This window comes from Xiphias gladius, chromosome 22 (assembly GCF_016859285.1).
Source record: "Xiphias gladius isolate SHS-SW01 ecotype Sanya breed wild chromosome 22, ASM1685928v1, whole genome shotgun sequence".
NCBI lineage: Eukaryota > Metazoa > Chordata > Actinopteri > Istiophoriformes > Xiphiidae > Xiphias > Xiphias gladius.
This window is the reverse complement of record NC_053421.1, coordinates 1,205,600-1,230,939: the sequence shown is the minus strand read 5'-3', so window position 1 is coordinate 1,230,939 and position 25,340 is coordinate 1,205,600. Positions and strand designations below refer to the sequence as shown.

General features: G+C 39.1%; 1 protein-coding gene across 2 annotated transcripts in view; it reads right to left on the bottom strand.

The window, feature by feature from the left end:
* dyrk1b (dual-specificity tyrosine-(Y)-phosphorylation regulated kinase 1B) overlaps positions 1-25,340 on the bottom strand; it is a 64,097-nt gene that overhangs the window by 23,439 nt on the left and 15,318 nt on the right. Inside the window, exon 1 of one of the 2 annotated variants that reach the window (XM_040118923.1) lies at positions 9,410-11,567. The exons of the other annotated variant lie outside the window; for it this stretch is intronic. Within the exon in view, the coding sequence (XP_039974857.1) occupies positions 9,410-9,512 (103 nt within the window). The 5' untranslated portion in view covers positions 9,513-11,567. Of the gene's footprint in view, positions 1-9,409; positions 11,568-25,340 lie in introns of those variants that run through there. 2 annotated transcript variants of the gene reach the window in all.

The window sequence follows — 25,340 nt, the reverse complement described above, 5'->3', positions numbered from 1 at the left end:
TATGAAATAACTGAACTATATTCACCTGCCTCATCTCCAACATGTAAAAGACGAGAGTAATGTTCTCCCAGGGGCAGCTAGAAAAAACCTTAACAGCGGTACAGTAACATACCAAGTGATCGAAATTACAGTGCTGGCAGAGGGTATGGCAGAAAGGAATAATCACTTAGTTTACAGCTGCTGAAGGACAGCAATAACCAGTTATTATCACAATAGCAAACATCCAACAATGGATCAAAATACACTGGAGAGAGCCTACCTAAATGTAGACTACACAGATCCAAAAACAAAAGACGGGGGCACCTGGCTGAATAGTGCCTGGAAACTGGTTGATCAAAGTTCCAATCCTGGCCATAGCCCCTGTTACTGATGATGATGCAATGTACTGTAAACACCAATCAGTACAGATGATCTAATCTTTATTTACAGTGAACTCTTCCAAGTGCTTCACATGAAGTGATTAAAAATGACAATAATAAAAAGCAAATGTAAAACATCAACAAATCAAGTTAAATCAAGATACTTTCTCTGATAAAACTATGTTCTTATTCACCAGATAGTATGATCCAGAGCCCCTGGGCCCTTAAGACAAGGCTAGGGCTTCTCAGTTTTAATTAGATTTAAACCCAGGTTCATATTGGGTTAAAAGGTCTGAAATTTAGCAAGGAGCTAGACCATGAAGCTTTACAGCTAATCAATAAGATGTTGACTATTCTGCTGTATACAAGATGCCAGTGTAAAGATGCCTAAACAAATATGATGTGGAAAAACCTCTCAGCTCTGGTTACAGGCCTGGAAGCTGAGCTCTGTACGATCTGTAGGTGCTAAAGTTACAATTTGCAGTGTACAGAGAAAAAATAGCATTGAAGAGAGTCTAAAATTTTATCTAGTTTTTGAAATTTCTGAGGTAGTAAAAACAATACTACACAAGTCCTGTGGCATGATGCTCAAAACCTAAATTACTATCAAACTGCACAAGCAAGCTTGATATGTTGCCACAGGTGACCAGGAGGCAGGATGGCCGGATCTGTTCTATGATGTGCTGCAACCAAATGACAAGGAATTCTATATTAGAGTTAAGTTAAAGATACCCAGTTTTTCAAATCAACCAAGCAATGATGAGAACTCAGCAGATGTGACCCAGGGAAAGTACTTTATAAGGAATGTTTTTAATAGAGAACCAGAACCTTTTATCTGACAGATAAGCGGTAAACTAATTTCATTGAGTGTCTAATATACGCACCCAGTGCCTAAATGTGTCAAAAAGAATGCTATGATCAGGTGTGTCAAAGACGGCATTAAGTCAAGTAGCGCCTACCTCAACAGTAATTAAAAGGTTGCTGGGAACTTTAACAATGGTAGTTAGAGGCAACACTGAAACGTTTAAAAAATGCTGCTGTTTTCCATAGTCAAAAGATGTAGAGTACACCATTTGTTCAAGGATTTCACAAATAAGAATAAGTTATATATTTAAAGGAATCAGTAGGATGAGTGACACAAGGCGGCCAATACTGATCATGACGGAACCATACAACAAGTACCTACCAACACAGAAACCGAAACTAAAACCAGGGACAGATAAGTGAGGGTGACTAATTCGGACTGAAGAGGGCCACATACATTAGGTGACAAGTATCTAAGGATTCCATGGTTGTATATAAAGTAAAAAATATCCCGTGTCAAGCACCAAAATAAGGTATGATGCCAGTTTGGTGAGAAGAAGTACAGGACAAACAGTATTTATCTAGCTTATTGAAAAGATCACTTTTTCAGCATCTCCCATACATAGGCTCTACTTGAGCGACCCCCCCAGGAAAATAAAACCACTTGGGAGCTGAAGTAAATCTTACATTAGAATGCCTTATTTCACTCTGTTCAAACTAACTCAATTTTAGCCACAAACACCTGCCTGAGTTACATTTGCTGCAGCACTTAACTGGGGACTAGAGGCTTCTCCGGGCGCAGCAGCTTAGCTAGCATCTAACGATAACCTGCATGTGAGGCGTTTAGGGGACCTCTGTAAATTGTAGCTATAGAAAGAAACCCGGGTAACACTCTCCCCCTCTAAACTGTATGAATTTCTGCATACACATTGGTCACATGCTTAACTTGTGGGAAACATTGTTCTTAGATCACTAAGAATCACTAAGAAAGTTAAACTAGGAGCTGAAATAATCAAATCTTTTTTCATTGACTAAAAAAAACAAAATCGTTATTAATGTGAACATGCCTTTGCTCAAATAATGATTAAGGCTCGGCTTAGCCAACATGGATGAAAAGTTCCTTAAGTGTACAGAAAAATCGAAAATTCATACATCTACAATTTGTAAAACGTCTGCTGATGAACATCATGTAGCATGACTGAAAGCTCGAGAACAGCTACTAAATGGACCTTGAGTTCATATTTTTTTGTCAATTTAGGCAATCCCCTGGCACTATTAATATCTGCTTTCTCGTGCAATGAATATGATAAGATCATGTCTGAAAAATGGCTTTGCAGTTAAAAATGTAACTTGCAGAAAGATGCAGATTCTTTCATGTGATAGTCTGCTGTTTTCACTGATATTAAATATCACAAGTCAAATCATCTGTCTGTCCGTTAAAACCCTTTTGTCAAATGGTGAACAACAGCACAGAAAGAAAAAAAACCACTGGCATTCATGCACCTCTGTTTCATCTGACAGTTTCCAGTCATATGTAGCATATATAGTAGCTATAGTGGAAAAGGGCTGTAATGAAGTGAGTCCAACTTTAAGTACAACAGATAACATACTGTCAATGAGGTAAGGTGAGGACAGTATCTTCAACAGGGACTTTCTGACAGTGTTTGTGCTGTTGTTAATCTTCATTACATGTTCAAAGTTTCAAGGTTGCCTACACTCTAAAAAGCTCACAAACTAAAATTTAACAGATGAACTACAGAGGTCCTGCATGATGATTTTATTCTTTAACACTAATGCAGTCTATTTAATCTTTGCATTGTTTAAAATTGACAACAACGTGTAAATCTACTTTTAAATTAACCGTATCAAGTAATATTTTGGTAACATTAGCCAAAAGAACACTTGCTGTGTTGGTTTCAAAGTGCAGGCCTACCACTACTTTTATAGTAAACAAACAGTCCTTGTTAAAATTATCAGTACCCCTGAATTTTAGGTACAGAATTTAGAATATCTTTAGAATTAAATGCAAATTAACCAACTTTGTATAATCAGAATATTTAATAAAATGTCCAAAATTACTTACGACAAAAGAAATGCTTTCATACAGTTAAATAAAAAATAGGGGAGAAAAAAATATATTTGACACATTTATTGGCACCCTTTTGATGAATTTAAATTATTTCCTCAAACAAAATAAAAAAACAAATAGAACTCACCTTTGCTTAATTCTCAGTGTTCACATGACCTGATTTAAGCAATTAATGGTGGTTTTACTGCATAAACAGGGGCTGATTGTTTCCAGTTCTATTTTTCACAATGGCAAAGACAAGAGAGCTGTCTGAGAACATCAGAAATGCTATTATCAAAAGACATAACAATTCCAAAGGTTACAAGGCAATTGGCAAAGATATTGAAATCCTCGTTTTAACAGTTTGTGATGTTATCAAGAAGTTTCACAGTCATAAAAAGATGCCTCCAGGACGTGGAGCTAAGAAGAAACTCAATGACAGAAATCTGCAAAGGTTGGTGCGGATTGTGGAAAAACCATTGTGCAAGACATCTAAAAGAGCTTCAAGCTAACCTGGAGCAATCTGGAGTGGTGGTTTCAGCCTTTACCGTACGCCGCACACTGAACTAAGTAGGGCTCCATGGGCGAAGGCCAAGGAAGAGACCACTATTGAAAGAAAGAAAGAAAAAAAAAAAAAAAAAGGCAGGACTAATGTTTGCAAAAACTTTCATAGGTAAGCCACAGTCTTTCTGGGATAATCTTCTATGGACAGATGAAACTAAAGTGGAGCTCTTTGGAAATGCAGTGCTTCAGTTTGTTTATAGGTGATGAAATTAATCCCATAAGCAAAATAACACCCTACCTACAGTAAGACATGGAGGAGGTTCTATAATGCTGTGGGGCTGCTCTGCTTCCTCTGTTACTGGAGGCACTGAATGTATCAAAGGAATGATGAAATCAGAAGATTACAAAAGGTATTTTAGAGCGAAATGTGTAAGTTTCAGAAAACTAGGTTTGAGACAAAGGTCTTGGGTCTTTCAGGGGGACAACGACCCAAAGCACACATTCAGCAGTAGGAAAAAACTACCAGCAAACAGGTGCTAGAAGTTTTTAGATAGCTACAAGTAACGTTTAGAGGCTGTCATTGTTGCCAAAGCTTCTGCAACTAAATGTTAGTGAAGGTTGCCAATAATTGTGTCTAAGGTAGATTTTGTGTTTGTATCATTTTCACTATTAAGCAAGTTTTGTTTTTTTATTTTCTTTTGATCACCTTGGACATTTTATTGAAATATTCTGATTATACAAAATTGGTTAGTTTTCATTTATTTCTATAGATATTCTAAATTCTGTACTTAAAATTCATGGCCGCCAATAATTTCAAACAGGACTGCATTTATTTTGAAGAGCATGCAGGAAGCCTCATGTTTGAATCAACAGTTACTTCTCACATAAACACAAGTTCACCACAGTACATGAATAATAATAATAATAATAATAATAATTATTATTATTATTATCTTCTTAGTTTATAGAACACTTTTCTAAGCCCACGCTATAAAGTGCTTCACACAGGGCAACTAATTAAAACAAGCAGGTCATACAAGGCAACAGAGTTAAAACAAGCAAATCACAGAGACAATTACAGTAAGAGGGAATACAGTGTCACCAGTAAAAGACCAATCACTAAGAATTAATAAAACCCATAAAAAAAAATCTTTAAGAATCAAGTAATCTGGGCAGTGAATAAAATTAAGTAAAATCAGGAAAAGCTCTTTGATAAAAGTATGTTTTAAGAAGAGATGTAAAAGTCATTGGCTGTGACAGACCCTTTTGAGTTATAGAAGGGCCCAGGTCTCATGCCCCTCCCACTAAGTCTGTGAGGCCTCTGTCGCATACTTTTTAAGACCGTATGCACTCTCCATAAGTCTGTAACTCTGCAGACCTACAATGACAAAAGTTGTGACATAAAACGGCAGTGACGGCGAAACTTCATAAAAATTGCCATGTCTTTTCATAAAAAAAGAAAAATAAAAAAAAACATGGAATTAGTCAGCAATATGCCATTTCCTTTTAATCATAATCACATGTTGTTAACCAGAATTATGTATCTGTAGGCAGGAGTTTTGATTTAGTCTGACAGAATAGTTCTACATATCAACAGAACAAAAGATACTCCAATTCACTAAACCACGTAAAGTCTGAAATATCAGCTTCACACTTTACTGCGTCCAGCCATCATGATGTCACAAAGTGTTGTCCAATTCATCAGACAGTGTTTGGAGGCCTCACATCCTCCTGCACTCACACACTTAGTGTGATGTCACAGGTGACGTTGGTTTAAAAGTCTGTGAGGGTTCAGTGGTGAGGGCTTTGCTGGGACATTGGAACTGGGCCAGGGACTGTAATAAAATACATTCAACTAGGGGTGTGACAAGTCACATTCTTCAATACAAGTTCCAAAATTGTTCGTAACATATACATGCGATTATGATTATGATTATTATTTCCATATAATTGATGTAACTGAATAACACTGTTACAAGCTGAATAAAACAAATCCATGGAAAAATGAATTAAAAGTGAAAAACAAGGAGGAAGGGCAAGAAATGAGTGATCCATTGTGCAGGTAGAGAAAGCTGAACAAGTAAGCCACAAAATGTCAGGGTTCAAACATAATTCCCAGCTGGATGTAAAAACAGAGCCTTGACGTGAGGCATCCCACACTGGGACTACAGGAAATCCACAGAGTCTGGTAGGCCTGTACAGTAGTCATTCCAAAGCCTAGAGAAATGCAGTACTGATTCAAGTGACACAGGCTACAACAATTAATCCCTTTATGGTCCATTATATTACATTTTGTAACAGGTATGTAAATTTCTGTGAAGTCCTGAAATCCAACATGTATGTCCACAAATCATGTGAGAGTTTTAAAAAATTTCAGCCTTAATTTGATGTTTTACTCACAGCCTGTGCCATACCAACCATACAAATTCACACAGCCGAAGTTTCAGATCATGTATGATCTCAGTCTTTAAATGAACCCGAGCTCATACACAGTGATGCAGCACAGACTGTAGTCAATAATAAATGTCAATTTTTTGGGAATTTTAGGTCTTAGATAGCACTTGTAGAGAGATGAAAGGAAAAGAGGGAGAGAGATATATATCAAAGGTTCCTGGGTGGATTTGAACCTGCGACATAGCAGATCATGGTTGGCTTTGCAGCCCACAACAAGCACTGCATGGTTGTAGCAGTGGCCAGATATTGAGAATCACATACACAGGCCACTAGAAACATTCTGTCATTAGACATTAATAAGCATTTCAATAACAACAGAATAACACAGATCTGTTTTCCACTGAGGTAAATGAGGACATGGCTGAACCTGAACCTACACTCTGCATGCCACCACAAAAAACATTTACAGATGACCAGTGAGCACTAGGGCTGGGCGTTATGGCCTATAAGTAATGCTGCAATATTTTAGGCTATATTTCGATACATCTCGATATTTTGAAATCTCCTCTAAAGCACTTCATAAATGTTCAATTTAACCCTTTGTTACATACAATCATACCAGTATGATGATTCTAGTGGTCCCTTCAACATGTGTGTGCATTAAAATGTTCTTGTTTATATTCATTAGTGGTTTCTATTGGAACAACATTAAAGTTGCATGCAAAAACGGGGAAATCACAACCAAATTAAATTTAAAAGAGCTGTATTAATTCAAACCAGGCAATTGAGTACATAGGTTTTTAACAGCTGTTAAACTAAAATAAATAATGGCATATTCTGGGTGTAAATACTGTAACCTATTTCTATTAGGTCAAGCTCAACAAAACATCCTTAACAAAAACAAAGCTCAGAGCAATCACAAAAAAAAAATATATATATATATCGCATTCACCAAGAAACCCTGAGAAAGCTCAAAATATCATATATTAAAATTAAGATTTAAATGCACATTTAGTGCATGACGTTTAGGTCAGGTCAAAAACGGTAAAATAAAAATAGCAGTGTATAAACCACAGAGGCAGAGGTCCAGCCTGTCACTGTGACAAACTACTCTGCAGAACAATGGCAGTCACATCACTGGAGCGTTAGCGTATGTGTTTATGGTTTGTGTCTGTGTGTTTGCTGACCGTTACCGTTTCCGAACTCAACACATATAAACTTGCTTTGGCGCTTCAGTTCTTTCACTCTCTCCGTGCTCTTTCCCTGTTCCCTCCAGATACATACACAAACTTGCCCAGGAGGCTGGTTTGGATTGGAGAGAGAGTGTGTGTGACGTATGTATGTGAGTTTTTTTTCTTTGGTGTCTGTGAAAAGAAGAAAGCCATGACAAGCGAGCGAGAGAAGCGAAACACCAAATCGAGTCTCATGCCGGCAGTTTAAAAACATTATGTAACAATATGCACTTAATGTTCGCGATATAGTAATTTACTACATCCCACGTAGAACTAGCTGCAATACTTAGAGTACATTTGACACATCGCCCACCCCTACAGAGCACATCTACGAGCTTAGCCTTATTTCAAAGTTGTTCTTCATTCCCAAAACACAACAAAACAAACTGACATAAACCATCAACACTGACATCCATCCAACCCGACCTCCTCGCTATGCTAAACATTTCTTTGGTTATTTATTTACACGTACACTCAGTTGGCAGTTTATTAGGTACACCTAGCTAAAACTAATGTACAATACACTTCAACAGCACCAAAGACTAAATCCTCCAAAATGATCACACTGTTGAATCAACACCTCTTTAACACAATTCCAACACAACACAAACTGAACATTACAACGTTCATGAGGGAGGATTCATTGCAAGACTGTTGGATTAGACTGCATCAGTTTAAGCTAGGTGTACCTAATAAACTGCCAACTGAGAGTAAGTGTAAAATAACCAAAGAAAGAGCATGAAATGTATTAAAATACTGCAATAACTTCAATCCCCAACAAAGTTATGACAACTAAATAGTTACTTCATTACCCATCCCCAGCTGTCCCACTGGTCCAGGTCCTGGCCTCAGGGTCCAATTTTTCCCTTGAACATGAGGCCTCATTCCACACACAGGCTTGATGTTTGTAACTCAGTAAAAGATAAACCACTGCAGCAATAGAATGCAACTGGGGCTTTAAAACAACATTAACAGTTTTACAACAGCAGTTACAACTAATTCAGCTTACCCAGGCTTCTAGAACACTTTTTAATCATAACACATAAATAGTCATATGCTTAGCTGAAAAGTTGTTTTCAAGATAAGTTTTCAAGGCAGGCCAATACTTCTTTTCATAAAACACACTAAGTTTTTTTTCCCTTTCTTTGTGTTCAGAGTCCGTAAAACTCGTTTGGTAATATTATGGAGCAAGCTAGTTTCTTCTGAGTCCCTGCTATGAGCAGCATAGACTATAAAAGGACCGCAGCCAATGGACAATGATCACGTGAGCAACAGAGCAAGCTGTAACAGACTACTTGCTACCATTTGCAGTGCAACTAATAAAAGTTGTTCTGGAAATTCACTACATTTCAAAGTGAAGTTTTTTTTTTTTTGGACAAAATTCCACATGCTAGCCATCCACTCATAGCCGGCTGGCGCCACTGGCATAGATATTTATTAATTTATACTGTGAATTAAAGGAAGGAGTAGTTGAACAAAGTGATATCCAGTGTGTATGTAGTGGTAAACCTGCATCTGAGACTGGTCAAATGCTTAATGTTCAGCATCCTCACAACCCCGTCCCTCACCACAGTCTCCCTGACCGAAAAAAAAACAAAACAAAAAAAACCAAAAAAACCCCCACAATGCTTCAGATCACACAGACGGGCGTGGAGCGTGAGCCTATTCATATCCAGAGCAACCAGGATTCAAGGCCAACACATGCTGACACACACAGCAACATGTTACCATACTGACATACATACACACACCACCATCATGACATATTAACAAAAACACATCCAACCTCGCAAAGTACTTACAGAAACAAAAAACAATTGTACAATATTGATAAACTACACACAGCTACAATAACAAACACACACACATACACACAAGAGAAATAGTAGATTACCAGAACAGATTACCATGATAGTAGAATTACACACAATTGTGGCCATAATATGAAGTAAAGAAGAAAGGAGTTTACACTGTTTTTATCAGTGGGATTGTGTGTGTGTGTGTGTGTGTGTGTGTGTGTGTGTGTGTGTGTGTGTGTGTGTACTGACTCTTGTTCTTGCGAAGCAGGGCAGAGGTGATCCAGGGTTCTGATTGGACCATCCTGCAAGAGGGCGCGGTCTTGTCCTCCACGGATGATGACGTGATCACCATGGAAAAGCTTGGCAATTGTTCAATCCAGCAAGGAAATACTGTCAATCAAAACACTCTGACAGGTGGGCGGTGTTCGTAAGGGGTCGGGTAACTGTCATCAGGCGTGTTTTCAATCCCAGAGTTCGCTTTAACAATTTACATCCAACTAAATCAATGAATCTTGAAATGGTGGGAAACCGACCAACCAATCAAAAGGCACCGTATTCTCTGGCTTTTTTCTTTTGTAAATTTTTTTTTGTGACTGTGGTTTCTAAGGCAACCAACTGGTGTACAGGCAGCTTGTCTCTCTGAAGTAAAAATATAAAGGATGCAATCTCTGTCTTCTGTGAAGTTACACTAAAGATATAGATCTCTCATTGTACATATATATTCTGTTTCTCTGTGGATACGGGGAATGGGGGGAAATAGAATATTTGGTTAATCAGTTATCTTTTAGTTACGTTGGCTTCCAAAGTTTTATGCATTCTTGCTGTGTGCTGGAGGTTTGTACTGCTCCAGGTCGCTGGTGAACGATATTTTAGGTAGTCAAAGGTAGGTCTTTCGTCTATTTCAGAATGTTAACAAGTGCGTACTCTGATTTAAGAGTTTGAGCTAAATGTCCCTGGGGTGAAGGCATAGATTCTTACTTGCTTATGATAGGTTCACTTAGTCCAGGGCAGGTTTAACCAAAAGTTTAAGTACACAGCTAGCACTCCTTCAGACATCTTCTAAATGGTAATCCAGAACAGGGTTTATGTGTCCAGTGCAGCCTTAACCAGTAGAACACAGTAAAGCTAGTATTCCCAGGTTACCATGACTCCATGGTCGGTATGGTTCCAACAGTTCTCATATTATGAATCACAATAAGTTTGTCCAATTTTTGTTATTCTTCCAGACTACTTGTAAAGCACCCTAACTAGCTGCAAGTCAAGTCTGTGCTAACCAGGCTCGCCCAGCATGCTGCCAGGTGGGCTGAGTGAGGTAGTGTGACAGAAGGGGTAGAAGAGAAGGAGGTGGAGGGGAATTGGGTTTCCAGCCGCCTGCTTTTACCCCATCCCTTACACTAAAAATAGCTCCAATTACTGGTGCTTTCTGGGGGAACTGGTTACTGGACAGAGTAGGGCAGTGTAGAGTGATGTTATCACTCAGATTAATCCAGTGACACACACAGCCCTGCACTGGCAATGTCACAGAGCCTTCGCAGCCAGAGCTCCACTGTGCTGCGGTCACTCAGCTCCCCTGCACCCACCTACTGGCCCAGAAGGTGGCTGGCCTCAACCAGGTTGAAAAGTTGCCCTTTTAAAAAGCCAAACAATAATGCAATCCACATACACTATACAAGATATCTCTGACAACAAAAACGTGTAAACAAACCCTTCCCCTGTAACGTGTTGATTTCACAGAGACAGTAGTGGGAGTGGGAGTATGTTTAGTTCCAGACAAAGTTCCTTTAAGGGGATATCCTTACAGGCCAATAGGACTGTCTGCAGGAACAAAGTGATGTACCATTATAAGCAGGCACACTGCACCCCACTTACACGCCTACTGCACTTCGGGGTACACTGGGAAAGAAAGTTGAGATCCAGGATCTGGGGTCAGAAGCCAAATGTTTCCGCGTGTTGAAGAGACAGACAGGACAAGCCGCTGACGGCCTGCATTATACTTCCAATCTCCGACTGTCCACTGTTTACCACAGCAACTCAATCCAGGAAGGAGTCAGCCTCTGAGGTAATCACACCAAAGTAGAATCACAAAGTCTGAACTGCAACGAACCACAACTTGAAACTCGCCTCAAAAAGAACTATAGAAACCAAATCCAGCGGAGGTCCTGAGCTTGCTGTCAGACGCCTCTGATCGCTTCTTGACGCGCCTCTTCTTCCGTCTGCTTCCGCTCTCTTTTCACACACCAAATGTCCTTCCTTGCTTGTACATCTCATAAGTGGGGGAGAATTTTTATTCCTTCAAGGTGGAAACCTTCACCGGGGCGATTTTTCGACTCACGTTTCTCGCCCGTTTCTCTTTCCGAGCTTCTCCGTTAGACGGAATCTGTGTTCCTCTCCCACACGGCTCCCCCACCCTGCGATAGGGACTATACCATATGCCCGTTGCAGGGGTCGGAGCTGGTCTGTCTGGTGCAGCCTCACGTAGTACTGGTAAAACCGGGACGGATACACACACAGGATGAAAAATAAACGTAGCGACATTTCACAAGTAATTACACACCAAGCAGCACTCAGCGGCCAAGTCATTTTATGGAGCGTTATCAACAACCCGAGTGAGTTAGCGGGACGGTAACCTTCCCTCTGACCGCAGTAGTCTGTTCCAAGCAGACCTCTCCTGTCCTGTCCATTTATAGTAACAGCGGGATATATATACTGGGACTTTATATACACGCATACATAGACAACATTTAATTAATTTACCCAAAACCTTTCTACAATTTCATGGATAAAGCTCCGAAAAAAGACGTTGTGATACAAACGAATAACCACTTAGGTGGTAATAGGTGGTACTTTTCTAAACTTGTACATTTGAACCTTGAGAGAATCTAGGCAAATTCTAAAATACAAATGTCCTCCAACGGTTAATAAAAATATAAGTTAGGATCTTAAAAACGTATGTTCTGTTCTGCTCACAAGAAGCTAATTGTGCAATGAAGACCCGGGACGGAGGGAGGGGAATGGAGACAGAGGCCTATATTGATAAATGCCATTAAAACGTGCACGTTTCCGCCTTCATACAATAAATGCATGTCTTAATTGATAGGCTGCCCGACAAAAAACATAATTTACGAAAGAACTACTTTAAGGTGGACACAGTTTAACACAGCAGACACGAACGTGAATAATAGCGGTTATTAATATTGCAGGTCCTTTGTATGTGAAAAACCTGCAATAAAACGAGCACACAGCTGTTTTTTTTTGTTTTTGTTTGTTTGTTTGTTTTTCCTACTACTACCATGTAGCACACATAGGCTCATTTTGTTCATCCAGTCTTTGAAAATATTTCAACTTCTCTGTGCTCGGGTACACGCACCCTCTACAGCCTCTGTTGCTACCCGACGCCATGGCAGCTGCAGTGCAATTGGCTACATAAAGTCCCGTCCCCGGCTGTAATTGGCTGGCGGCTGGGTGTGTGGGAGGGGCGGTCGGCTTAGTTTCCCACTGTCTCTTCTAACGGCGCGAGGCAGGAATGACGCGGAAATAGTTTGAAGATGTCAGGTAGAAATGGAGAAAGGGAGGGTTGGGGGGTGGAGGTTCAGCCCCGGAGCGGGGGTGGGAGTTGGGGGGATTGGGGCAAAAGGCTTTCATAAGCACATGGTCACTGAGTGACTCTCTACAGCTGAGATGTGTGACTTCTCCTCACAAACCAGCCAAAGCTAAAAGTTGTTACTGTTGCTAACCGAGCATTCCGGCTAAATCAGGCACAATGCTGCCTGGGAACAGCTCAGCACACAAACACTGTCATATACCAGCTGACACCCCCTTAAAGGAAAACTCACCCTCAAACACGACTCACACTGTACTGACAAATGTGTGTCACTTGAGCTTTTTCTTTCTTTCTCTCTCTTTCTTTCTTTCTTTTTTTCTGGGTTTTTAATCTATTACCTTTGCAGATTAATCAATCAGTAATATTTAATAAAAAAAAGACTGGGTCAAAACCTGTTATATGACTGGACCACCTTTTTGCTTCTCAGCTACACTCTTTGCTCACATATACATTCATTTAATACAGCTAAATTCCCAATAAAGCTGTTCTCATATACATGTTTAAGACTACATGTTAACCCAGGAGTCACTTCCAAGCCATTTCCAAGCTATTGCTCTGCACTGCTAAAATGCTGATTTTATAACCGTGACATCATCTAACAAAATAACCATACACATAAGTTAAAGACAATGGCTTTTCTTTGATTTCGGCTATATTTACTTGTAAAATGATCACTCAGAAAGAAAATTAGAGGCTCATTCATGTCTGTGTCAGGTGCTGTTTAGTCAATTGAATGAGACAGATAGAGAGGTGTGCCTGTGGAGGGAAAGCCCGACATCGCGCACGCGACTCTCTTCTACAGAACGTAGCTAAGGTTTGTCCAAAAATGTCTTTAGATTTTTCTATAGGTTCTCTATTGAAGAAAAGTCACTAAAAGGGTGTGAAAAGTCAGTAAATCTGGCTACAAATGTGCTAAATTGGCAAAACTGCCCTTAAACGCCCCCCTGATAATGCAATAGAACAATTCATTTTGAAAACATGCATGAAACAGCAGCCAAAGGGGAAGCGCCAACTCTCGGCCGGCTAACCAATAGTGTAACTTCAGCATTCAGTCATGTGCCATTTGGCTGACAAATTGTGTAACTTCATCACTCGCTCACTCACTCACGGACATTTGCATTTATAGGGCTGGCCCCTCTGTTGCGGTCTAGCCAAAAAAAATAATGGTCCAAATCCAGTGCAGTTTGCTTACTCTAATTACCTACTACTCAAAGGTGAGGGCTCCCATGATAATCCTGTAGCTATGCACATCAGAGGAAGTTTGGGAACAGGACTGAAACTGCAGTACAGTACAGTTTGAACATGACAGGTTCTTCCGTTGTTTATCGGTGAAATTTGAAACTTAATTGCTGTATAGTTGTACTGATTTGAAATATCCCTTAATCAGTCCATAATGTGTTTTGTTATTTTGAGGAGTATAGTATATAAGCGGTTATATGCTAATACTATACATGAAGCCCTATGATGACAACCTGCCTGTAACAACAAATTTGGTCAAAACTGAGCTCAGTGTCATTAAAAAAATCATCAATTTATCATTAAGTTTATTTTGTTTGAGAAATCAAGCTAAATTTCAAGGCAAACCTCAGCAAGTGCAATTACTGCATTCTGGCTTTGTAGTGTCCTGCAGCCTTCCTCGGTAATCTACCCAAACTCAAAGCTCCTCTAATGGAACTCATGGTCGAAATAAATGCACTCCTTCACACTGAGAAACAGCTGACCAGTCACAGCTAAAATAGGATAGTGTGGCCTAATAATATAATTATACATCTTGCATTAAAATTATGTCTCAGAGATAAGTCATAAACAAGCAGGAAGCAACATTATAGAGCAATGCAGAAAGGCAGCAATGTATGCTAACGTGATAATGAAGTCATCTATCACTATAGGTGGTCTGCTTCAAAAATGCCTAATACCTAGCTCAGGGTGGCTGGGTGTGTCTGGTCTTAGTGGGAGCCAGGACAATGTAAAGCATGTCTGTCGCATAGGAGAAGGGCATGCCACATACAGTTCCATAGGAAGACAACAGTTTGTTAGGCGTCATGTGTTTAGTGATTCTTTCTGTGTGACTGATTTTTTTGTAACAGAGAAAATGATGGTTTGTATCCTAAACCAAACAAGCAGACAAGATGGAGAGTTTTTCTCAAAACACGAGAACCATTTATGAGGAGGTGAGTGTGTGTCAGGTTTAATGATCTCTTGCAACGAGTGACAACAAATTAACTTATCATTACTTTTCTTAAATGAAAAATTGATTTTGAATGCTATATTTTGGTGTTTTCTGTATTTTGTGCAGGTGTTTTGCCATTGTACAGTCCTTTTTGGTTGTTTGGTCGATATGCTCTCATCGGACAAAATTCTCATTGGTCGGACAATCGCTGGTGTTACTTTTGCAAGGAGAAAAGTGCTACATCAATAGCCTTCGAGGATTAATCCACTGTTTTCAGCGGCGGTGTGGGATGGGGCGTTGTTTTGAAAACACCCACATTTTCACAACTTTGAACTCACCCAACCAAATGGAGACTGCTAGGTCTAACTTATTTAACGTTTACTGAATGTTTACTGAGCATTTGCTGAACATTTGGTATCACCAGTTGATATATATCTATTTTCGGAAATCATATGAATCGTAAAGGGCATGTTTACAGTAGTTGGCTCTGAATCTGTTGTTATTTCAATTTAAAACAATTAGGTTAAAATTATTTAATATGCTCCAAATATTAGCTTTTTGTGTTTATTTATAATTAATTTAGTCTAATAATGCTACCAGGTAGAGTGCACTTAGTGCACTGTGGCCATTTTAGTTAATCTAGAGATAATGTGCAGTTTTTTTCCCCCTCGACCAATCAATTGGTTAAAGAGTAGATACGATTTTGGTCGACCAGGTTTCTTTGGTTGACTACAGCCCTAGTTTTTACATAATGTACTTTATGGCCATATGGTAGTATCTGCTACATCATGTTTACCTTAACAAGTTAAGTTAAAGCTGTTGATTTCATGGCTAGAATTTGCAATTTAGACAATGAAAAAGATGATGCTGGCCCTTTTACCTTTTCATCAGCATATCACAGGATATGTACTCAGAGAATACAATGTAAATAAAGGAAATAAACTGGAAATATGTGGTTCAGAGGACAAAAACACCTATAAAGCAGCACTCCTAACCAGTCACAGGAAAAAGTGTATTGATGTGTGACAAAAAAAAACTGTGCAAACTAACTGAGTATATGCAGACTTTACAGTGACTGAAGACCATTTGACATATTGTTTGGGCCAAAAACAGGACATTACACCCGTGCATGCACACTAATTATGATTTTATGTCAAGTCTATTTCTGTATGGGCAGGAATGTCATCAGACACATAACCAACAGGAAGCAAGAAGGTGGCTGGGCAGAAATACAGAAAGACAAGGAGACAGAACTTAACTCTCATTTGGCTTTTCACTAGCCTACTGTGTGCAAATGTCTGTTTGCACTGAGGAGAAACATAGAGTGTACCACATTTCTTCTCATCATCATCATGGAATGCAAACTCCACAATTATCTCAGCTCCACAATTGCAGAGAGATGAGAAACAGGTGAAGAAGAATATCTGTGTGTGTGCTGGGGATGACAGGACATTCATATAGTGTAAACACATTAATTCAAATGAGTTAACTGTTTCAGAAAACAACAGAAATGACTTCAAATCATTTACTGGAATTCATATTCAAAAAGTCTGTTTTAATGATAGATTTTAAACTTGGATTTAGTTATGTATAGTTTTTACATGATTAAATATACTGTCCAAGGACAGCTGTAATTTGCATGAATATATAAATGCGCATTGGTACATATAATAAATAAGCACTTTTTCAAAGCTCTTTTGTGCTCTGATTTTGTCACAACATGAATCATCGGTATCTAAATTTGCCTTTAGATTTTAGGGCTTAAATTTTGTTTTTCCTCATTCTGAGCTATAGTTGCTTTTTTAAAATGGCTGTATCAAAGTTTTATATTTCCTTTATAATTTAACTGATTTTGGCTTTGTTTGATTTAAAATACTAAATTTGGCTCTGATAGCTTTTAAACGTCAATACAAGCTGAAATTCTGCTTCAGTACATGGTTAGGTAGTGAAACAGTACATGGGCTTTGGCAGAAAAACAGCTTCTGAACAGTGGACTTAAACAGTCTGTGGAATTAGATGCAGCCGTTTCCTGTTCTCTGCTTAGCCGATTTTCTTTCCGCTTATTCTTGGGCGCGTTCGTGTGGTTATATTACTGAAAATGTGAACAAACGTCAGTATTTCCCTTCACAGAGATCTGGCTTCCACTAAGTCACGTTCAACGGTACTAACGGCGAGACAGCGGAGATTACAACGGCAGCGCGAGGAGGCAAGCAGACTCTGAGACTCACGTGCCTTGCAGCAAAATTCCACCCGGCAACTATACACTGTACCATGGCAACAGCCCTGCCATTGGTCCCCGGTGCGTTTTCAAATGACCAATGGGATGGCCAGCCGCGGGTGATGCTTGTTGCTAGGTAAACATGATGCAGAGAAAGATAGGGGGGCAGAATTACCATGCTGCTACTGCAGGGTGCTTTCAGCAAGGAGTGGAGGAGCACTTCACACTCCGAGATATCCTTCTCGTTCTCAGCACTTGGCGGTGCCAGAGAGACGAAAACAAAAGGAGGCAGGGATGACACAGGCAAAGAGGAATAACATAGAAGACTGGGTTATAGCCTCCGGGAATGTTGCTGCCAATGCTCTTGCCCATGTTCCACACACACAGATGCCATTGATGTACATTAAGCTAGCCAGTAGGGAAAGTTACCTTCAGAGTTAAATGAGCAACCCATTTGCCATTACTTTCTTACATGGTGATATGATTACCTGAAACACTCAATTTCAATTACAAATAAAAGTTTATAACTATGCTACCTCCACATTATAACTGAGTGAACACAGTTAAAAAACATAATAACCTAATAATGTAAAAAACAAAACAAAAAAATGGTATCTACAATGGGAAAAATATTTTCAATAAATTAATGTAAAAGGACATATAGTCTTTAGCAACATACAGTAAGTTAGCAACAGCAGTCTGTACAAGAGGTTGTGCAGTCAGCCTGCCAGACACCATGATACACAGTACACTGTATGGGTGACAGTGCTGCCATGCATCTCATATGACCCTCCCTCGTAGCACTGTTTGCAGTAGTGATTTAGTTACTTTGAAGTCACTGCTCATTAACTGTTTGTGTCTAATCATAGTTCAAATAAAGAAATGACTCGGGAGTTCAGACGGGGTCTTAGCCAGACCAAAAACTATTCAATATTCTGCTTCAACTGCAGGTTACAGTGTCTCAACCTTAACAGCCAATGACCTAATTTCAGGATCCTACAACTCTCATGACCCTAGTAATGAATATCTGCATATCAGGTCATCTCACATGGGGTCCCACCTACCTCAGTGTTGAGAAACTTGTGCAGGGCATGCCATTTAACAGCTTGTTGATCATATTTTACATGATAATGCAAGCCATAAACAGTGAAATGAAAAAAACTGCAGCGGTCAAGATCTCTATATAAAATCCAACCATGACAGTATGGTTGTTATAAATTTCTTTTAATTAAAGTCCATGTACTCTCATTAATTCAAACGTCACGTCTTCTGGACATCATCAACCAAGCCCTCTATTCAGAAAAGGCTGGAATACCAAAATGACAGCTGCTGCCTCTCTCACTCCTTTGGTCTGAGATGTAGTAGGACTGTGGCATCTTCCTGACATCCCTGTATCACATTAGACACACTTAGTATATAAATGCAGTATGTTGTTATACATCCACAAGGAGTGCAGTGCAGAGGAAACTGGCCATTCAAAACCAAGAGAAAAAGGGTGAGTGCTAAAACCTTTTCATCTAAGACTTGGTACGTATCAATCCTTACTCATGATCAACAAGTTTTTCAAATGCCTGCCCCTACCCAGCGGTAGAATGTAACAAGTACATTTGCTCAAGTACCACATAGAGTAGTTTAATGCTGAAGCACTTGTACTTTCTTGAGTATTTAAATTTTTTGCTTAAATTACACTTCTAAAAAACTACATGTGCTTCAACACCCTTTCGGGTGTCAGAATTGGGGGGGGGGGTCTAGTTCTAACAATTTCTGAGCCCTCTTGAACGGAAAATGTTTCTTTTAGGCCCACTTCACTCAGTGACTGGTCAGCTGTTTGCAGGTGAGAGAGTAGGCATGATCTGAACTTTTTTTGCAAGCTCTTTTTTTCTCCATTCTTTAGACAACTACTTTTGTCACGTGAACAACTGAGTGCAACACTATGACGGTCTTACTGGGGAGAAAATATGTCTGAAAATGTGTGCTCTTATTCCCATATTAAAACAATATCCCCCCCCCCCCTTTGGCTTTTCACTCTGCCTTCAAGTGTGGCCACTCAGAAAAGCCCGTAAACACTTCTTCTGATGTGTTCAGACAACGTGTCCTTTTTATGCATAACCTGACCCTAAACCTAACCCCGTTACAGTTCTACTTAAATTCTTTGACAACCTATAATGAGCATATAAAATATGATGCATTATTATGCAGTAAATTAAAATACCCGAGTATACAAAATACTATATAATACATACTATATAATACTATATAATTAGCTCCAGCTCAACCAATGCAACAATAAAATGCTGCTTACATGTTGATGCATCGATAATAAGCCAATGATATGATACATAATACTGTAAGACATTGAGAGGGGCAAATTCTGCCCAGAAAAGGAGCACCTTTATATTTATCAAGGCAAGTTTATTTGCATAGCACATTTCACACACAAAGGCAATTCAAAGTGCTTTAATAATGTATTGAAAACATGGAAAACGTTTTCATCTTTTTTCAACTTAAGTACATTCTGATGATAGTACATACATACTTTTAATTAAAGTGGTAATTTCAAAGATTTTCATTAAAATAGATGTCTGTAAAGTCACTATCTAACACAATGCTGACTGAGCTTATGGCCCACTGATGAAAGTATTGCAATATTTATACATTTGCAGTATGATGAACGGGCGTATTTGGCAACATTCCTGGAAAAAAATGCAATGCAAGTGCAAATCAAACATTTCCTACTAATGTAGCTTCACATTAAAATCCTTTAACTGGCGAAACACCAGTTGACCTTTATTATGAAGTAGTCACAGGAAATGCAATGTGTTTGTCAGTGAGCTTCGCACTTACCGCTATCCCATCAAAAATGAAGCTACATAACAAGACAACGGTCATCTTGGGCATTTGAGATTGGCACTCTAACTACAATTTTGAATGAAAGACTTTTTACTTATAACATGGTATTTTTCCCATTGTATTTTTTTGCTACTTTTTATGCTTTTTACTGTCATTTTTGGACTTTTTGAGAAACATTGTTTGTCTCTCCAAATAATGTCATGGTAGAAAAATAACAAAAATACTGAGGAAAAACAACATTCTTCTCTCTAATTACTTTATCAATGAAAAGTAAGCATGCTCAGTCATTATGGCTTATTAGCTTTGGTTGTCGCACAATATCAGACACAAGCTTGCACACATCAACACACATTCACAAATGCCTCAGTATTTAAGAAATCTATTATTTTAACAACCTTGTTTTATTTTTGTACTATTACTCATGATTCCTATAGGTAGGTGGGCGGGAGTCGTTAGTATATATAAGTATTTTATAACATTTTTATTTTTCAATTAAAGTAAAATAAATTAAATATTAAAAACAAAATACAATCACATTTAGAGGAGATACAAATTTGATCATGACACACGCAAATGATTTGGTCAATACCTTATCCACCACTTGGCCACATAACATAGAACTTTGTGCTTATTGAATTATTTTAAGTAAAGTATTTTTAGCCATGCTACTTTGAGGCTCCAGTGTCGGTCTGTCCCACAGTCACTGTTGGTCTGCCCACCATTTTGGTCAGACTGAAATATCTCAACAATTACTGGATGGATTGCCATGAAATTTTGGTAGCCTCAATGGTTTCAAGAGTTATAGCCATGTCACATTTAGGGCTGTAGTTTCCCAGTTAACCGGTCGATTGGTTGATCAATATGCTCTCGTCCAAGTGCTCAGTGTAATTTATTTAAGGAATACTGAACGTTTCCTCTGAATCAGCTCACAACTAATTGACACCATGCCAAAAAAGTTGTCAGTGTGTCTGCATTTTGTTAAAAAGGATGACCAAATAGTCGAGTGTAAACTTTGCAAAGAGCAGTTTACATATCACAGCTCAACAACCAACATGGCATATCCTCTAAGAACGGAAGGCTAACTTGTCTGTGTTAGGATGCTCCGTTTAACGTTTGAGGCTTTAAGTGTATATTCCTCAATAGTTCTTATGCTGGGATCATCATATGAATACGGGCAGGTGCACGGTAGTCGGCTCTGAGTCTGTTGTTATGTAAGTATAAAATAATTAGGCTAAAATTATTTAATATGCTGCAAAAACTAGTTTTTTATGTTTATTCATAATACACTTAGGCTAATAAGGCTACCAAGTAAAATGCACTCAGTGCACTGTGGCCAGTTTAGTTAATCTAGAGATAACGTGCACCTGCATGTTTTTTTTTTTTTTCCAGCAACCAATCGACTGGTTGAAGAGTAGGTATGATTTCAGTTGACCAAAAAAAAAAATCTTCTAACTGAATTTTTTTTTCAGGCCAAGTCATATTCCCCATCTAAAATTTGTAAAACAAGTTACAGTGGCAACCAACATTAGCCCTCAAACTATCCAAACCCTAAACAAATAGCATGTGAAATATGTTAAATTAAAAACGATGCACTGTATTTGTAGATCGCATGGTAGCCTACATCCAAGTAGACTGTATGCCTACAAATCAGCCACCTATCACTTGGTAGTACGATTCCTAAATCCCATCACCCCACCCCTGATTCCAACCCTGGAGTACCTCAACATCACAACATCTCCACGAACATCTTTGGAAAGATGTTCGTGGAGATGTTGTGGATTCACTTGAGACTTGCTAGTGTCTGGTTGAGTTTTACACAGCAGTTTTCTCTGAAACAAGGCAAGCAAGTGTTTTGTAGTAGAAGAAGAGTGATATGAAGCTGCTATAGCCAACAGCCAGCCCCTGCTGTTGGCCAAAACAAGCACAACGCAGGACATCTGCCCTTCTGCTCTGTTGCCTGGTCTTTCTTTCTGGTCAGTTTTTAATCCACAGTTAGAAAAGGGGACATTTCCGGGGACAGCTCCAGCTGGGGACAGGCCACCAAAAACGGGGACTGTCCCAAGAAAACGGGGATGCCTGGTCACCCTACCGTAGGGTTGGATCTGGTGACTATGAAGGCCATAGGATATGATTCACATCATTTTCGTACTTATTAAAGCATTCAGTGAGTTCTGTGACCTGTATTGGAAGCATCTTCTTTAACTTTACTCAGTGTCAACTACACAATTCTGTTATTGAACAGTACACAAGACCTCAATAAGAAAGGCTAATGTAATAATGGTTATGAAGACATCTGCGGATTATAAGGTGTTGATACTGTATGGCATAGCCATAGCCAACAACATGCATGTACACAGGAGAGTGAATTCTCAGTTATAATACTAAAAGTCTAGTTAAGTAAAAATAACTATGCCAAGGCCATCAAAATTTCTCCACCTTTAGCACATTTTCTGTCCACCAACATATTGGAATCAATACTTTTCAAATTACATTTTTCACATTTTCTCTATGCCCTTCATATCTTATAATGAAGTATTACCAACATCTACACTGGAAACAGGAAGGAAGTTTATTCCTGTCCTTTGAGGGGAACTGTATCTGGAACTCACTTACTAGCCTTCAACCACATCCCATGGTCTTCATTCATCCAGTGGACTTTGGTCACATGATAACAGGTGGTTGTATATATGGTTGGTGATGGTAATCCCAGTCTCTGTTCAAAGATGGTCTCTGGCTTTGGGAGTTAATGTGGTCCTTGATCTTTCCCCGGCTGCCCACTGACTCGTAATGATCTTTGACTTATTCCTAGTAGATCCTGTGGCTTTTTTTATTCTGCTGGGAATGTGACATGCAGATGAAAGGTCCAAAAGCTAGTAAGTGGACCTTTGGGTTTAGATTCCCCCTTACTGCCCTGTCAAACTGGGCACAATTTTGCTTGGGGATGAAGATCTTTGAAACTTAATCCACATATGATGTAGGGTCCTGGAACATTTGGTCAAAGATGATGTCCATGATTTTATCAAGGTGGCCTTTCCATCAAAAATAATTTTTTGACTTCCCATAAAAAGAAATGTATGTCAGTCAGCTTGTGTTGGCTGGCAAACGTGAAGTAGTTTTTACTGTGTTGCACTGAGTAGGTGTTTGCAATTTGTTTGTCATAAAAATAAGCAGTTAGGTGTTCCTGTTTCTGTTACTATAGACAATACCATGTCAATTCCATATATGACTTGATGATGTAGGGGCTTCCCATGCTGCACATGGACTCAATTCCCCACAATCCTCCGCTTATCAACTTCCTGCCTGAACTCCACTCAGGGACTCAGCATTTACAGTCATGTCATTGATACTATAACCCACTGACCCGTGACCTTAGTTTATCAACAAAATCCATGCTCACACTAAATTCTTCCTCTCTCTGCTGTACCATCGCACTGGTGGCAAAGAGATGTCCCCTTTTCTAGAGAACAGGACAAAGAAGAAAGTACCATGTTTTCTTACATTACCACTGGCACCGGTTTTAAAGTAAAATAACCAAGTCATGTTCATCTACTAATTAGCTGTTGTAACTGGTTCACTTTTACTACAAGCCACAAAGTTTCAAAAGACATAAAAGGTGATCGACTCCCTTAAGTTCCAAATGTTGGCGACTCTCTGGAGTCCCTCCATCGCTTCACACACGTTTGGACCCGGCCAGAGACGCAAGAACCAACCCAGCTGACGAGCCAGGAGTAACAGGACTGCACACTTCGCCAGCTGCTGCATCTGCTTGTCGCTATTCGGTGGAAAAGACAAACACACATCTGGTCTCTTGCAAGTGAGGCTGACATCTGTGCAAAGTTAGTTACAGGATTGTGTGTTAACATATGCTAAATGATTCCATATTAATACTTAGTATGTTTTTCTTCTGATTTTGTTTTGTGTTGTAATCTAGTCTTTGACCGACTTCACTTTCTGCTCGTAAAATTTGTTTTGCCTCAGACAGATCTTTCATATTCTCTCTTTCTCTACTAATGTGATGCAAACATCCACACTTCAACATAGTAATCTTTGTGTTGAGAAGTGAGTTAGTACAGAAAAATTTGCTTAGAGGCCATGTTGGAAACTTAAGTCTCCTGCTTTGTGCTCAAAATCCTTTGCATGCTAGCTCTAACACACTCACTGCCATCAACTCGTGGATACACGCCTGCCGCTTCTCTGTCACCCTCTCTCTCTCCCTCCCTCTCTCTAGCTTTTTTCTCATATGAATTCCAGACAATGTCCGGAACTGATTCTCCGCACATTGTCCAGAGTTGCCCTTTCACACATGCAGCACACAACTGTCTGTGTGAGGCGCGTTCGCACCTACTGGAAAAACTCTGTTTGGTGTAAGCGAGGGATGGCGCCTGGGCAGAGCATGCAGGAGGCAGGATAGATACGTCATCAACACACCCAACTCTCTCGCTGTGAATTCTCCGGACAGTGACATGCTCTTTTCACACATTAGCTCAATTGGACATTACATGGACTTTGTACTATGGAGCTGGCAGGGGAAAATCCATTCAATGTCCGGCCGAACTAATTCAGACATTTGCATTCTCACATACAGCTCCTCCGAGTAATAGTGTATAATATAAATATAAATAAATATAACTTGTGTATAATAAACCCCTTCAATATTTTAACAAATGGTCGTGATGTTGTGAACTCCAGATGCAATCCTCTGCCAACAAAGTACTCCAGTTGCCCTCATTACATTGTTATCAGTGTTATACATAATTATAATTTAATTTAAATGCTAATAATATGAATAGATTTTTCATTTATTTGGAAAATTTTAAATAGTAAAGAAAACTCCAAAATGTATGGTTGATCATTTACAAGACTGATTTTAATGAGACTGATATGAATACCCCAATGCACCTACAATGATAAAGTGGTATTTGGGACTACAGCGTTCTTACATTTCTTCTATCTGGGGGGTGAGTCTGGAAGTGTGCAAATGTGCTGGCTAAAATGCAGGCAACAGCGGCACTTTGCCCAACCACTATCTTAAATATGATTCAGAGCAACTGTTGACTGACTTTTTCACTACTAATAAGTATCTGACAATGTTTTTGTACTGCAAGTGAACTGTTCCGTGTTAAGAGTTGATATTGTTTGTAAAACATTTCTGACTATGCCAGTATAAACTAAGAAACAGCTTGTGTAACCGGCTGCTGAACAATCATGTCCATTTTTTAATTTCATGTCCAATTATGTCCAGCTGTGCTAAAATTTAGAGCTGCCGTAGTCAATATCTCTATATGAACAATGAATCAAAGGACTACATGTAGTATGAAAGGTGTCTCATATTGATGAACTC